The 15,876-nt window shown below is 35.6% G+C and overlaps 1 protein-coding gene across 2 annotated transcripts in view; it reads left to right on the forward strand.

Annotated features, from left to right (window-relative positions):
* The first annotated feature begins 524 nt into the window (after window positions 1-524).
* LOC126821167 (uncharacterized) overlaps window positions 525-15,876 on the forward strand; it is a 63,425-nt gene continuing 48,073 nt past the window's right edge. Inside the window, exons 1-4 of one of the 2 annotated variants that reach the window (XM_050549551.1) lie at window positions 525-644; window positions 2,878-3,421; window positions 4,048-4,388; window positions 15,165-15,368. In XM_050549551.1, coding sequence (XP_050405508.1) covers window positions 3,102-3,421; window positions 4,048-4,388; window positions 15,165-15,368 — 865 coding nt within the window. In that variant the 5' untranslated portion in view covers window positions 525-644; window positions 2,878-3,101. The remainder of the gene's footprint in view (window positions 645-2,877; window positions 3,422-4,047; window positions 4,389-15,164; window positions 15,369-15,876) is intronic. The other variant, XM_050549550.2, reaches the window with a different exon arrangement.

A 15,876-nucleotide genomic window follows, 5' to 3' on the forward strand; every position in this document is an offset into this window, starting at 1 on the left:
TGGTTTCGATACGGCGGCTGTACGTGACAAGGATCTATAGGGTCGCCTGTCCAACCTCGTGGGATTACTCCGGGTCTTTCGGTTTCCTCCCACTGCTAAAGACCCTACGCCTATGCCTAGTCCCGAAATGATCTAGTTTGTGTCGAGTGGGCGTTAAACGCCACTTTTCTTTCTCTCTTTCACACTAAATAGGAAATATTTTTTATTCAGATAGACCTTTACTAAAACACCTTTTATTTATTTTTGTTAGTGTTGCTTAAAAAAATGCTCTAGAATTTAATTTGCAAAAGAAATTCCTTCAAGTGCGTGTGAGCCTAGCGAATATTCACTGTGTGGAGGATAATATCGGGAATATTGTTAACCCCGAGAGGCGTTTCTATTTCAGTGAAGGCAAATCCAAAAAGAAGTTATGCTGGTTTGAAACTACCTTCCGCATTTACGATGTAAGGGACGGAAATCTTTAAAGTAGATTTTGTTTTGGAATTGGAGTAGCCCCCCTTTAATAGCAATGTTCTAGACGGCGCTTCACACTGAAATAGAAATGGAATTTAGACGGCTAAGATAGAATTCCAGAAAAAAAAAGAATGAAATCTAGGATCCTCATCTACTGATAAGAGCGCTGATGTAAAGTTAGCCAGATAAAAGTATCGTTTATTTAGCCCTCTTCACAAATTTCAGATCGATATTCGCCGAAGAAAATAATCCGAAATGACAATCACCAGCTGGTGGCAGTGTCTGTTTTTGTTTTGTTTAGTTTCTAACTAATGTTAGCCTACCTACTCCTTTCCCATGCATGGATTTCGTCCAAGACACACCTTGTTTGGCATCAGCCCCACTCACAATGTCTGAATAAATATTATGATTCGTTGTATAGATTTGACCCTGTGCTGGTAAATTTAGAAATCAGATACACACAGATAGGCCTAGCTTCTTGTCATTGACATTATAAATATAATTATTAGGGCTTGGATTTGTGAAATGATGCATAGATTCTTAGTCTTACTTAGATCAGAATCTTCTACTAACAATGGTCAGCTTGACCATTGACTTATATTGATAAATCAGCTGGTAAAATGGACAGTTATACTTATAATTCAGATATCTTTCTTATAAGTAAAGCAATGGGCGGGGTTAACGTGTGCGATATTTGGCGAGATTTCACCTGGGTGGTGTCATGGCAGCTTATACATTATGAGAAATATCGCTTCGAAAATGTAGAACCCATTATCACAAAGAAAAACTGTTCGGTAACTATTTTAGTGGTCCAGTCTTCACTATTTGGGATAGAATTACATGTACTTATTTCAATACAAACTGTAGTACTGATTGACAGTTGTGCATTTGAACCTATTTGTACTCGTGCAAGGCCTCTTAGACTGCATCAGTTGTAGCGCTAAACACAGTTTAGCATGACAGTATTGTAGCTATAGTTTTATGTCTCTCTAAAATGGACTGATGTTTGATGCAGACCCATGTTCAGTGAACCATGAAGATGAACTGTTAAACAAAACTTCAGTTGAAGATTTCAAATTCAAATATCTTAAAGATAGTACTTGTCTGAAGCATCGTAAATATTAAACGGATTTCTTCGATTATGAACAAACTACTTAACTTCGATTATAATAAACTTACTTGTGTGTTTGAAATCAACTTCCGTTAAATAAAATCCATTGCACAACTAATTATTTCAACGAATAAAAAAGTTCTCTCTTGACAAATTTGACTATTTACTTGTAATTTCATCTAAGCTGAAGACAACAATACTTTCATCATGTGTTGGGCGTAACCAATGTAGCTGTTGTGGGGCGGTTTAATTTTGACAGATAGTTTGACAACCACATGTTGCAATGAAAACAAAGCGTGATCATTACAATTGGTGAATTTGGGAGACAAAAAATATCATCTAAAGGCAATTACATAGGAGTTTTATATTGAAACCATTGATCGCCAGGACGCCATTCTATCAAATTTTATTCACAATGAAAATATCACTGATTGCATGGATACTCGTAAAAATAAAGTCATATATAAACTAAAAATATCCTATCTTCTTTATGTTATGAATAATTTAACAAGGATCATGAAGCTCACCTCTGAAGTCTCCGAGTGTATTGTTAATTTGATAGCATTCTTTGGATCAAATAATAACCGCTTCAATAACATCTATAAGCGTATTGCTTATATATATCATATTAAAGATAATAATAGGTAATATTTAAGACCGGTAAAACGAATGTAATTGTTTTTGTGCCGCATGTGTGTTCAAAAAGAAAATCATCCAATCTGAGTCACTAATCAAATAATTAAAACAAAATATTTCAAAAGGTAACGTTATAAAATTTGCAGAGATTTTACTAGAATGTAAAAGACGGTAACAAATTAAAAGAATACGGACAGTTATGTGTGTGAACGCCCAAACTCCAAGCCGGTCTGAGATTTGTAGCTTATTCTTAAACCAAACTTGAATTGTCATAAAAGTACCGAAAACTGTTTCAATTTGCTATGCTGTCAACCCTTATACTAAATGACATCTCCTGAAGAGTGACATAATCAGCTTCCATTTTGGTATTTTTCTGTGTCAAAAGTTTGAGGGATTTCAATTTTTCAAGAGAAAGATTTTTTATTCGTTGGGATAATTAGTTGTGCAATGGATTTTATATAACGAGAGTTGATTTCAAACACACAAGAAGTTTATAATAACCAAAGTTAAGTAGTTTGTTCATAATCGAAGAAATCCGTTTAAAATTTACGATGGTTCAGACAGTAGAGATTACTTTATAATCAATCATGTTTAATTAAAAATTATTATTGGGTTCTGTAGTAGTATTTCATTAATATGTTACTAGTGTATTACAATAATTACATGTTTCTTACCAGGTGGAATATAATGAAGAAACACAGTACTAAGGAGATGGTGATGAATAGTGTTTGCATGCGGCATACATGTAGAATCAATTTCTCATATTCTTTAAAAAAATTTAGCATGGAATAAACATAGACAAGGTGACAATAAATCTCAGCAGTAATTTGATTCAAAAGAATTTGGGAAATCAGAACATTCCTCAAGAAGACTACACCCATAATATTTATAAAATTTCCAGATGATTAAATATTGTGTTTATCGATTTGTCAAGATGTCTTTAAACCGTAGAAAGAAGACTGTGATATCAACACTTTGCTTTGGAGTGCTTGTATACTTAGTTGTACAAGTCACTTACTTCCAACAAGAATTTAGTCCTTTAAAAGTATTAGCCAGTGCTGAAAGTGAGGCACACCGACTTTTAAAATTTATAACACATTATCATTATCAGTGTGATAATTCACTATATACGGGAAACTCCTCAGCATGGAGAATTTGTATAGACACCAATATAGGTATTAATGCAGATTCAAATATTACCAAGCTCTCTTATTCATTAGGGTAAGTTTTATTCATTTGATTTCATAATGTTGGGCATCACATTCACACTGATTTTGCAGTATTAAAACATCATTAATGGCTCTTTCGATATACTGCATTTTGACAACAAACAAATACTGTGCCTACTGCATTCTAATGAAATAAAATACATGTGTATGTTTATACATAATTTTAAAGACACAATTATATTCCAGACTAAGATATAAACATTGACTTTCAGACCATACACAATAAAAAGTATTGGTCTGTGGTACCAAATATGAGTCCAGATAGTATTAAAAGCAATCAATCATACCATCCTAATCTTACAGTAACTATCTAACATTCATATTACTTTTAATGGATTTCATGCCACTAATCTTATCATCTTGGGCACAATGATTGAAGGATAGCTCATTTCCTTAAGATGAGATATAACCTAGGGGGTTTTGTTCTGTCTCAACTAAAGAACATGATCAACCAGATTTTTGTTTAAATTTATATATGGAAGATGTATATTTTTGTTAAAATTTAAATAAGGAAAATAATTAGTGACCATTTGGATCATTTTGGCTTTAATCACATGCTTGTAATAAATGACTTAAATTAATATTCCAATGATGCCATATTTTTTTTTATCTTTTCAGGGCAGAGTGGGATTTTAGTTTTGAAGATATTTTATCTAGGAACCTATCTTTTCAAGAATATATTTTCCTGCATAAATCAGTGCCTCCACTCTTAAATAGAATAAATGGAACTCATATTTATAAAACTATAATAGTGCCAAATGATCCTGCTGATTTTGGTCGCAACTCGTTTGATACACAAACTCTTAATAATGTAATGGATAATTTACACCATGACAAGATAGACATCTTGAAAATAGAATCCTTATTTGACATGACAGAATCTCATGAACTTTTATTTTATCTTGTGAAAGATGAGATATTATCTAAAGTGAAACAGTTACATATTCTCATAGACATAGGTAAGAAATTTTATTCAGAATAATTTTTTTTTTAATATATTCATAAATATGTAACAAGAGAGGGAACAGCAATGCTCCCTTAAAAGAGTAGCAGAGGATGGACAGACTGGTAGAACTGTGTAGCTGCTGGTTCAAACGATGATGCTGGCGAGAGAGTAGATAAATGGTATTTTAACCCAAAATGTCATGAAGATGAATATACCACCTCTCATTTCAACTTAAGTCAGCAGTTTTTACACTGCTGTTGTGCAGGGATTTTTAAATATCTATTAATTTTACGATTAACTTCCAGAGTTATTTCCTTTACAAAATCTTTTTCGCACCGTAGAGACTTTAGTTATGATCTCACCTATCAGAAATGTATCTGGATAGATTATTGCCTGTCAACCTAAGGTTTTTTTGCTTGGCAACTAATATAAAATTATGAAAGGAAGACTGATTAGTGTCATTTATTCTGCCACATGTAAGGCCGCCGTTAATTTATTTGTTTGTTTCTCATGACCCGCATGTATGTCTGTTTTCATCCGTAATAATTACGCACTTCCATAATTATTTGGTCAAATTAAGTGAGATCACAAATTCGTCCTGTAAAATTTGTAAAACTATATTTGTTTGTCTTCAAATTTGAACAATGATTTGATGCATTAAAATCGACTGTTTATCGATAAAAATGACGTGTGATAAGTAAAGTCTTGTAGGCTAAAATGTGAAAAAAATACGTAAAACCATATGTGAAACAGGAAGTTAAAAAAGCTCTGTTATATTTGTCATTCGAACCAAAAAAGGGTTGCTGCAGCATTTACTTTCACCAAAGACAACATACATACATTTACTTCATAAGGCACTTGTCATTTGTAATAAAATTCACGGAAAGATATAAATGTCTTTATGTTCTGCTAAAATATTTCATTTACGTGACTAGCACTCTGTGACGAACACTCGGTTCCAAAACTGCCGCCTTGAGATAGCCTCGATCATGAGGTACCGACTGATTGACACTACTTCACAGTATTTTATTAACCGCGACACTCTATAAACACAGTCTCAAAAGGACACAAAGATACTAATAAATGTGAATACCTTGATGAAGATAGACAAAATTATAAAAGTATTTATATTATCACAATGCCATATGCCGATGGGTTCAAAGTTGAAGACATATAACATACAGGTTATTGGTTTTGTATTCTTCAATGTATTTAAAAATCCAAAGGTATGCTTTTTATACACCCACATGGAAATGTGGTCATATTTTGTCATTGACCTGTCCCTCCTTCGTCCACAATTTCTTGTGAACACTCTACAGACTACATTTATCATCTAATTGTTTTGAAATTGATATATGTTGTTTATATTAGTGAGATGAAGAAGCCTATTTAATTTCAATAATTTCCGTTAATTTATTCTTGAGTTATCGCCCTTGTTTCACTTTATTACACCTTGTGAACGCTCTAACGACTAAAATTATCAGTCACTGTAACAATAAAAGTTTTCATTCGATCTGTATGATATTTATATGCATTATTTAAATGAGTAAAACGAAGAAGCCTATTGAATTTCAGTAATTTCCATTAATTAGGTCTAGAGTTATGGCCCTTGTTTCACTTTGTTGAATAATGAACGCTCTATCAACTGAAATTATCATCCAATCTGTATGAAACTGATGGGAAACCTTTAAATTATTGAAACGAAGAAGCCTATTGAATTTCAGCAATTTCCGTTAATTATGTCTAGAGTTATGGTCCTTGTTTCACTTTGTTGAACCGTGTGAACACTCTAACAACAAAAGTTATCATCCTATCTGTATGATATTTATGTGCATTGTTTAAATGAGTAACACGAAGAATCATATTGAATTTCAGCAATTTTCGTTAATTAGGTCTAGAGTTATGGCCCTTGTTTCACTTTGGTGAATAATGTGAACGCTCTAACGACAAAAGTTATCATCCAATCTTTATGAAATTGTATGCATTATTAAAATTAGTGAAATGAAGAATCCTATTGAATTTCAGCAATTTCCATTAATTAAGTTATGACCCTTGTTTCACTTTGTAGAACCCTGTGAATGCTCTAATGACAAAACTTATCATCTGATCTGTATGAAATCTGTATGGTGAATAATGTGCACGCTCTAACGACAAAAGTTATCATCCAATCTTTATGAAATTGTATGCATTATTAAAATTAGTGAAATGAAGAATCCTATTGAATTTCAGCAATTTCCATTAATTAAGTTATGACCCTTGTTTCACTTTGTAGCACCCTGTGAATGCTCTAATGACAAAACTTATCATCTGATCTGTATGAAATTTCTATGCATTATTTAAATTAGTGAAATGAAGAATCCTATTGAATTTCAGCATTTTCTGTTAATTATGTCTAAAAGTAATGACCCTTGTTTCACTTTGTAGAACCCTGTACTCCCTCTAACGACCAAAGTTATCACCGGATTTGTAATAAATTTATATCGTCGGTGGGCGATCAAAACCACGTATATCAATTTTGGCGCCAAAAACGTTTTTTACATGGTTAGAATCGTAAATTAATGGCGCGTCGAATGCTCTATTCGCGGTAGTTGTAATCCAGTTAGAACTCAAGTTATAGGCATGTGACTAAACATCGTATTCTGATTCGTGAAATTTTCTACAAACCAAAATGTCGTATCTTATATACGCCAGTTTGTCATAAAACATCTTTCAAAGTCACGTGGTTTTTAAGAACCAAAAAGTCGTATCTCCTAATTGACATCGACGCAGGCTACAGGCTAACAAGGTAAGAATTTAATTTCACATTACTAAGTCTTAAGTTTTGTCTAACACAGCCTGTCCATTTTGACATTATAGTAGTATTTTGAATCTAAATGATAGAGGAATTCACGTTAGAAAGAGTAGAAAGAGGTAAAACTGTGTCCCAAATCTAGATGAAAAAAAAAAGAAAACAATAGTCTTGAACTTTTAGACAATCGAACGAACCAGCTTACTTAAGAATTTAATTTCTCATTACTAAGTCTTAAGTTTTGTCAAACTATTTTATTATTATTCTTATTTGTTTCAGGTGCCCATTACAATGACGTATTCGAATTCGTCTTTCTCAAGGGGGAAACGTATGCTTCAGATCTCCTTCAATTCGAATAACCTATTTACACAGATTATTATTTTTAGGGTAATTTACCTAGTACAGTGGCGGACGCAGGATATTTTTTTTATCGGCCGTGGGGGGGGTGGGGGCGGAGCAAATCGGGAAAAATCAGGGTGTCAATGGTGGATTATGAAGCTTATCTGCACCCGAATATAACACTCAATTTCATCAGCTGTAGCTGACATAATTCAAGGTAAATAGCCCTGAGCCATAATAACCAAGACATAATTCAGGGTAAGTAATCCAAGGCTATGATATCCACGACATAATTCAAGGTAAGCTACCTAGGGTCATAGCATCTACTACACAATTCCAGGTAAGTTTTCTGGTAGGTAAATAGCCTTGGATCGGTTCTGGTAGGTAAATATAGCCTTGGATAGGGATGATACTGAATACGCAACCTAAGATCAGATATCAAGTTTCTTGATATTTACTCCATAAACAGGAGTTATAAACAAAACCCAATGTACGTTTAGCCAGGAGCATGGAATCTATTAGAGAAAAGCTATCGAATTAGACTTTTCAAAAACTGTTGTGAAGACTTGTTCTAGGTACATCTTGTCTGACGATGATCGGCAGTAATGGGACGGCAATTTAGATAAAGGGTCTAGAAATCTTTTAGCGGTTAAATATGTAGACGATTCTCTATTCTTGGATTTTTTCTCTTTTCGGTCGAGCCAGGTGTTGTACCGTTTTTGGAACGGTCGAACCATCTGTACACCCTTTGTTCTCCGAGAGCAAACGTCGATAAAACATATTCTTGCAGACCTGTAGTCTGTCATTGTTTTTAATTAAGTGGTAATGGTAAGTAGTTTGCTTTCTGTATGCCTTTTCTTCCGTTTCGCATACGGTTCTATCCTTGACATTACATATCTTTACAAGATTTACGTACCTTGCTCCAACACCACCTCATGCAACCAGTACTTACCTTGTTTCAACATCATTTCCAGGCCCAAGAACTTACCAGTCCTCAGTGCCACCTCGTGAAACCAGTACTTACCTGCCCCAGCACCACCTCCAATAACCAATAATTACTTCGCTCCAGAACCATCACCACTAATCAGTATTCATCCCGCTCCGGCAACACATCAAGTAAATGGTACTTACATACCTTTAGCCCCCCCACCCAGTAACCAGTACTTACATTCCTTTACCACCTCTAATCACATCCCTTCAGATTCACCTCTGGTAACCAGCACTTACCTCGCTCAAGCACCACCTATAGTAACCAATACTTACATCCCTTCGGCATCACCTCTGGTAACCAATACTTACCTCGCTCAAGCACCACCTCTAGTAACCGGTACTTACATCCCTTCAGCATCACCTTCGGTAACTAGTACTTGCCTCGCTCAGGCACAAGCTCTAGTAACCGGTACTTACAACCCTACAGCATCACCTTCGGTAACTAGTACATACCTTGCTCAAACACCACCTTTAGTAACCGGTACTTACAACCCCCCAGCATCACTTCCATAAACTAGTACTTACCTCGCTCAAGCACCACCTCTAGTAACCGGCACTTACAATCCCCAGCATCACTTCCAGTAACTAGTTCTTACCTCGACCAAGCACAACCTCTAGTAACCAGTACTTATGTAAATTTAACACCATTTTCACTAACCAGTTCTTACCTCGCTCACGCACCACCTTCAGTAACCAACATTTACCTCGCTCCAACATCAACCAAAAGAACTTACCTTGATTTCGATTCGCAGACAAATTCTAGCCCCGCTTCGTCATCGTTGGGGAGTTGGTCCTTGCTTCCATAAATATTTACAATGCTTCAGCATCAACACAGTCTAATTATCTGTTGACAGTTACAGGATTGCCATCGTCAGACATTACAGCCACAGTCAAGTCCGTCGCAATTGCAATTGAAGAAAACAAAGCAATAGAATCCGCTGAAGAATCAATATCAGCTGAGATACTAAAAAGAGCTAAAAAGGGTGCTCTGATCCAGCAGTTTGGCTTAAGAACAACAACCAACTATTACGCATGCATGGTAAACCATACATGGGTTTAGCTCATAATGTTGGACATTAAAAATATGCTGCTAAGAGATCAGGAAAAACACTTACACCATCGTCCTGTACATCAAAGTGTAAAGCTCCAAATCCTAGCAAATTATGTTCAAAATTTACAGAGGATAACAGGCGTAATCTATTTGAAGCATTCTGGAAGATGAGTTGGGACCAAAAAGAGGTATACATAGTAAATCTTGTAAAAAAATGTAATGTCAAGGATAGAACCGTATGCGAAACGGAAGAAAAGACATACAGAAAGCAAACTACTTACCATTACCACTTAATTAAAAACAATGACAGACTACAGGTCTGCAAGAATATGTTTTATCGACGTTTGCTCTCGGAGAAAAAATGGTGTACAGATGGTTCGACCGTTCCAAAAACGGCACAACACCTGGCTCGACCGAAAAGAGAAAAAAATCCAAGAACAGAGAATCGTCTACATATTTAACCGCTAAAAGATTTCTAGACCCTTTATCTAAATTGCCGTCCCATTACTGCCGATCATCGTCAGACAAGATGTACCTAGAACAAGTCGTCACAACATTTTTTGAAAAGTCTAATTCGATAGCTTTTCTCTAATAGATTCCATGCTCCTGGCTAAACGTACATTGGGTTTTGTTTATAACTCCTGTTTATGGAGTAAATATCACGACACTTGATATCTTATCTTAGGTTGCGTATTCAGTATCATCCCTATCCAAGGCTATATTTACCTACCAGAACCGATCCAAGGCTATTTACTTACCAGACAACTTACCTGGAATTGTGTAGTAGATGCTATGACCCTGGGTAACTTACCTTAAATTATGTCCTGAATATTATAGCCTTGGATTACTTACCTTGAATTATGTCTTGAATATTATGGCTCAGGGTTATTTGCCTTGAATTATGTCAGCTACAGCTGATGAAATTGAGTGTTGTATTCGGGTGCAGATAAGCTTCACAATCCACGACTGACACCCGATTTGCTCCGCACCCCCCCCCCCCCCTCCCGGCCGATAAAAAAATATCCTGCCTCCGTCACTGTACTAGGGAGAGAGAGAAATGGGGTTTAACGTCCACTCGACACAAACTAGGTCATTTCAGGACTAACATATGGTTTCAATTTAATTTCAATAATTCGCTTGCGCGTAGGGGTCTTTAGCAGTGGGAGGAAACTGGAGTGCCCGGAGGAAACCCACGAGGTTGAGAAGGCGCCCCTATCTCCATGCCACATACGCTCACACCAGGGATCGAAACCACAGCCGCAAGCCAGAGGTGACCGGCCAGCTAGAGGTCGAAGCGCGGCACTCTAGACCACTAGGCCATCCCAACCCCCCTCACTGTACTAGGTAAATTACCCTAAAAAATAATCTGTGTAAATAGGTTATTAAGAACAAAACGTCGTATATACTCAGAACAGGCTTATAATTTGTGAACAGAACGTCGTATATCACATACGCCGCCATTTCACAAGACAAAATGTCGTATATAGCCACAGCACATAAACCCCTAAAATTATCCCAAAAATAACCTTCCCATATTAAATTTTCCACAATTTAGTTCATAAATTAGAAATATAATCACATTCAATAAAAAATCCGGGACCGCAGACAGTTTTTTGTTTCCCCTGAAAACTTAATAAAATCCGATATACGAGGTTTTGATCGCCCACCGACGATATGCTTTATTTAGATTAGTGAAACGAAGAAACCTATTGCTTTTTATACGCCCACATTGAAATGTGGTCGTATATTGTCATCGCCCCCGTCCTGCCGGCCGGCCGGCTTTCCGTCGTCCACAATTGCTTGTGGACGCTCTAGAGGCCAAAGTTAATATCTGATTGACTTTAAATTTATACACAGTGTTTAAGGTCTTGAGACGAAGAAGCCTATTGATTTTCAGCAATTTCCGACAATTATTGCCAGAGTTATGGCCCTTGATCACTTTAAAAAATCTTGTGGACGATCTAGAGGCCAAAGTTAATATCCGATTGACCTAAAATTTATACACAGTATTTTAGGTCATGGGACGAAGAAGCCTATTGATTTTCAGCGATTTCCGATAATTACTGCCAGAGTTATGGCCCTTGATCACTTCAAAAAATCTTGTGGACGCTCTAAAGGCCAAAGTTAATATCCGATTGACTTTAAATTTATACACAGTGCTTAAGGTCATGAGACGAAGAAGCCTATTTATTTTCAGCGATTTCCGATTATTACTACAGAGTTATGGCCCTTGATCACTTTGAAAAATCTTGTGGACGCTCTAGAGGCCAAAGTTAATATCTGATTGACTTCAAATTTATACACAGTGTTTAAGGTCATGAGACAAAGAAGCCTATTGATTTTCAGCGATTTCCGATAATTACTGCCAGAGTTATGGCCTTGATCACTTCAAAAAATCTTGTGGACGCTCTAAAGCCTATTGATTTTCAACGATTTCCGATAATTACTGCCAGAGTTATGGCTCTTGATCACTTTGATCTTGAGACGAACAAGTATATTGATTTTCAATGGATTTTTATGTCTTGAACAGCTTAATCCATGACATTAAAATTTTTGTATACAAAACGTTAGCATGGGGCAGAACTTTATACAAACTAACAAATTCTAATGGTTTTCTGATAATTACTTCATGAGTTGTTGCTCTTAGTCAGATTTTAGTGTATTATAAATGTTTCATTACCGAAAAAAGTAAAAATATGCAACAACTCTTGTTGACTGCCCGGACGATTTAGCTGTTGTGGGCGTATGTTTCGTTGCCTGGCAACCTATCTTTAACAATTTCCATTAATTATTTCAAGAGTTATGGCCCTTGTTTCACTTTGCAAATTCCTGTGAACTCACCAATCTGTATTAGATTTATATGCATTATTTAAATTGGTAACCGTCTTCATTAGCCCAGTTCGGAGCAAAACAGTAGGACGTTAAACCCCATTTCATTTAAATTGGTAAAACGAAGAAGCCTATCGAATTTAACTGTTTCCCTTAATTACTTAAAATGTTATTGCCCTTGTTTTACATTGTAGAATCCTGTGTGACTAAAGTTATCATCCGATATGTATTAAATTTATAAAATTGGTAAAATGAAGAATCCTATTTGAATTTTAACAATTTCTGTTATACCCTCGTCCTTCCTATGCTGCTACGGCGACGGAAAATGGTCTCAGCGCGTTAAGATCGTCATAAGCCTGAGCGTGGTAAAAGCGTGGTGGAAACGACAGATATCGTGCTGTGGTCTCCATGGTCGCCAATGATTGCAGAGTCACAGCTTTGTTTTGAGCATGTTCAAAACAAACGCCAAGATTTTGCGATCTGACGTGGAAAGCTGTGAGAATCTGACTTTTTTCAAGTTTGTAAATTTTTGGGACATTTTCTTGCATTGTGTTCACATTTTCCGGCAACCTTATGCATTTTCTGGTCGCTGTATGGTAGCAGCAGCGCACTAAGGATGCCACCCCGGTCTGAAGGGGGCCTTAATGACTTTGAGAGATATAAAACATATTTCACTTTGTAGTCCTGTGAACTCTCTTTGGAATTAAGCTGTCATTCAAACTGTATGATATTTAAATGCATATAGATTAGTTAAAGAATGAAACCTATTAAATTTCTTTTAATGACTTCTAGAAATATGGCCCTTGTGTCTCTTTGTAGAACTTTGTGAAGATTTATGAACTGATCTGTATGGATTAGTATTAAATTTATAATCTGAGTCCTTGTTTCACTTTAATAACTATTAAGGTCAGTGACAAACACACAAGCTACAAGCAGGCCTACCATTGTTAAGAATAGATTTTGGCATGGGTAATAAATAATACCAGTGTCTTCAGTCTTGTTAATATTTCAGATGACAGAGACAAGTATAAGTATCAGTCCTCAGATTATAAATAATATAGTTTAATGTCACTTTAAGATTTGAAACATTGATTTTGTATGTCTGTCAGTAAGGAGATCTTTGATTAGGACCAAATGTCTACAAATGGAATTTTGACTTGTCAGTATTAATTTTAGAGATGCTTGTATAAACAAGTGAGTAGTTTGATACCATGTTTAATATACATGTACACACTTACTTATTTATGATTAAGAATTGCTATTGCATGGATAGATTTGAATAGCTGTGAAGGAATTGTTTTGTGTTCATAGATAAGTAGAACTTTCATAATTATTGGATATTATCAGGTTGAAGTTATCGGGTAAGTTTTTAAAATATTAATTATTATGAGTTTATATATAGAATTTGTTCAGAAATTCATTCAATAAAAAAAATGCTTTAATTCTTTGAATTTTGCTCGGACAGCGGCACTACGGCCTACTCTTATATCGAACTCCAACTGTCAAGGGATCTTTTACGTGCACGCCAATTTGTACACGGGACCTCGGTTTTTCGTCTCATCCGAATGACTAGACAGCTGTCCTTGTCAAGCCCTGCATCACTGACAAGGGGAAACCACGCCGGAAAATCTGGATGAACTTTCTCGGCCAATGCAGGGATCGAACACCCAACCTCCAGGCTAGCGAGCCAGCGCCTTACCCACTTAGCCACTGTGATCCCCCAATAGCAATGATACAATTCTAATTTTGTAATTATGGTGCAATTCTAATTTCGTAACTATATTTCATGGGATTTGTTCCCCGATAGGTTTAGGTTTGATAAGACAGGTTCCCCACCTCGCCCAGTATTTGTTCAACCTTGTTAATGCTCGACTGATGAAAGTTATCATCCGATATGTATGAAATTTATATGCATCATTTAAATTTGTGAAACAGAGGTCTATTGTAGTTCAGCAATTTCCGTCAATAATTTCTAGAGTTATGGCCCTCGATTTACTTTGTGAACCTTGTGAATGTTTGAATGACAAAAGTGATCATCCGATATGTATGAAATTTATATGCATTATTTAGATTAGTAAAACAAAAAAGTCGGTCAAATTTCTATAATTTCTGTAGACTACTTCCAGAGTTAAGGCCCTTGTTTCAGTTTGTAAAATCTTGTGAACCCTCAAATGATAAAAATTATAATGTGATCTGTATGGAACTGTCTTGTAAAGGCCCCAATCCAATTACCTACAAAGGAATAAATATGTGACAACCCTTGTCGACTGCTCTGACGATTAAGCTGGTGTGGGCGAATGGTTCGTTGCCTAGCGACTATCTTAAATATTTATGTCAGAACAAATCATCAACCTGATTGAAACAGGTCATTTCGTAACCTGCCAGAGTAACTGGAAAGATCATGAAGAAATGAAATACCAAGAATGAATGAATTAAAGAACGGTTAACTGAGAAGCATATCACTAATAATTTAGACCTATCATTATGATCAAGTCTTCCGATGCCCGGCTATTGTGTTCCAGTTATCTTAATCTATAAAAATTTATTCAATGTGAATAAATTGTGGACGCCCGTTACCGTTGGGTTTCCAATGACCAAGTAACCAACATTAGTTATTGCTGAAATAGAAACAGCAATAAACTCAAAAATTTTTAATTCCATCGCAATAATTAATAATTACCTCATGTAGCATGTATATTTCACAAACGCAGGTCATGAGAAACAAACAATTAGTTAACCGCGGCCTAACAGTTGCTTTTGAAATGATCGACTGGGTTTTTTTTCTGTTTCAGATAAAATAGATGATGATTATCTGTATCACTGGTACCGTACATTATATATAGTATTTCATGAAGGTGGTTTTAGATTATATCATACTGGAGCATCAGATCCTTTATGTTTACAAGTTACTATGATGGAATCTTGTAGATATTATTTATCATTTGTTCATAATCCTGGTCCATCTGTTCCAGTCATGTTCCCTCCTTCCATAGATGGTAAGATGTTTGATAGTATATCGTAAACACTTATGTAAATCATCATGTTTAAAATTTTGAGGACCCAGAAATATAATACTAGACTAGTCAGAAATATGTATAATTTGCTGTGTTTTGGCTTCCATAGAAATGATTTCAAAATTGTTTATGTTTACAGTGCTATTTTCCTGTAGCAAGTATATTAGGACCTAGCAAGTATTGTTATAACCAAATCCATTACAAAATATGTAACCTCATTAAAATGGTTCCTGTATATATTCCTGCTTATTGTTATGGAACAGTAAAGTATCTTCAATTATGCAAGTTTCTAATAATAATTATATATACTTTTATGTAGGGCTAGTACTCCACGATCAGAAAGCTTTTTGATTTTTATGCGCCCACATTTCAGTGTGGCCAAACCATCACCTCTCTGTTGGTCCATCAACAATTGGCTTGTGAGCGTGATAGAGGTTACAGTTATAAACAGATTTTTGGGATGAACCTTATCGATATTCAGTGTTCCACA

Source organism: Patella vulgata, chromosome 5 (genome assembly GCF_932274485.2).
Source record: "Patella vulgata chromosome 5, xgPatVulg1.2, whole genome shotgun sequence".
In the NCBI taxonomy this organism is placed as follows: domain Eukaryota; kingdom Metazoa; phylum Mollusca; class Gastropoda; family Patellidae; genus Patella; species Patella vulgata.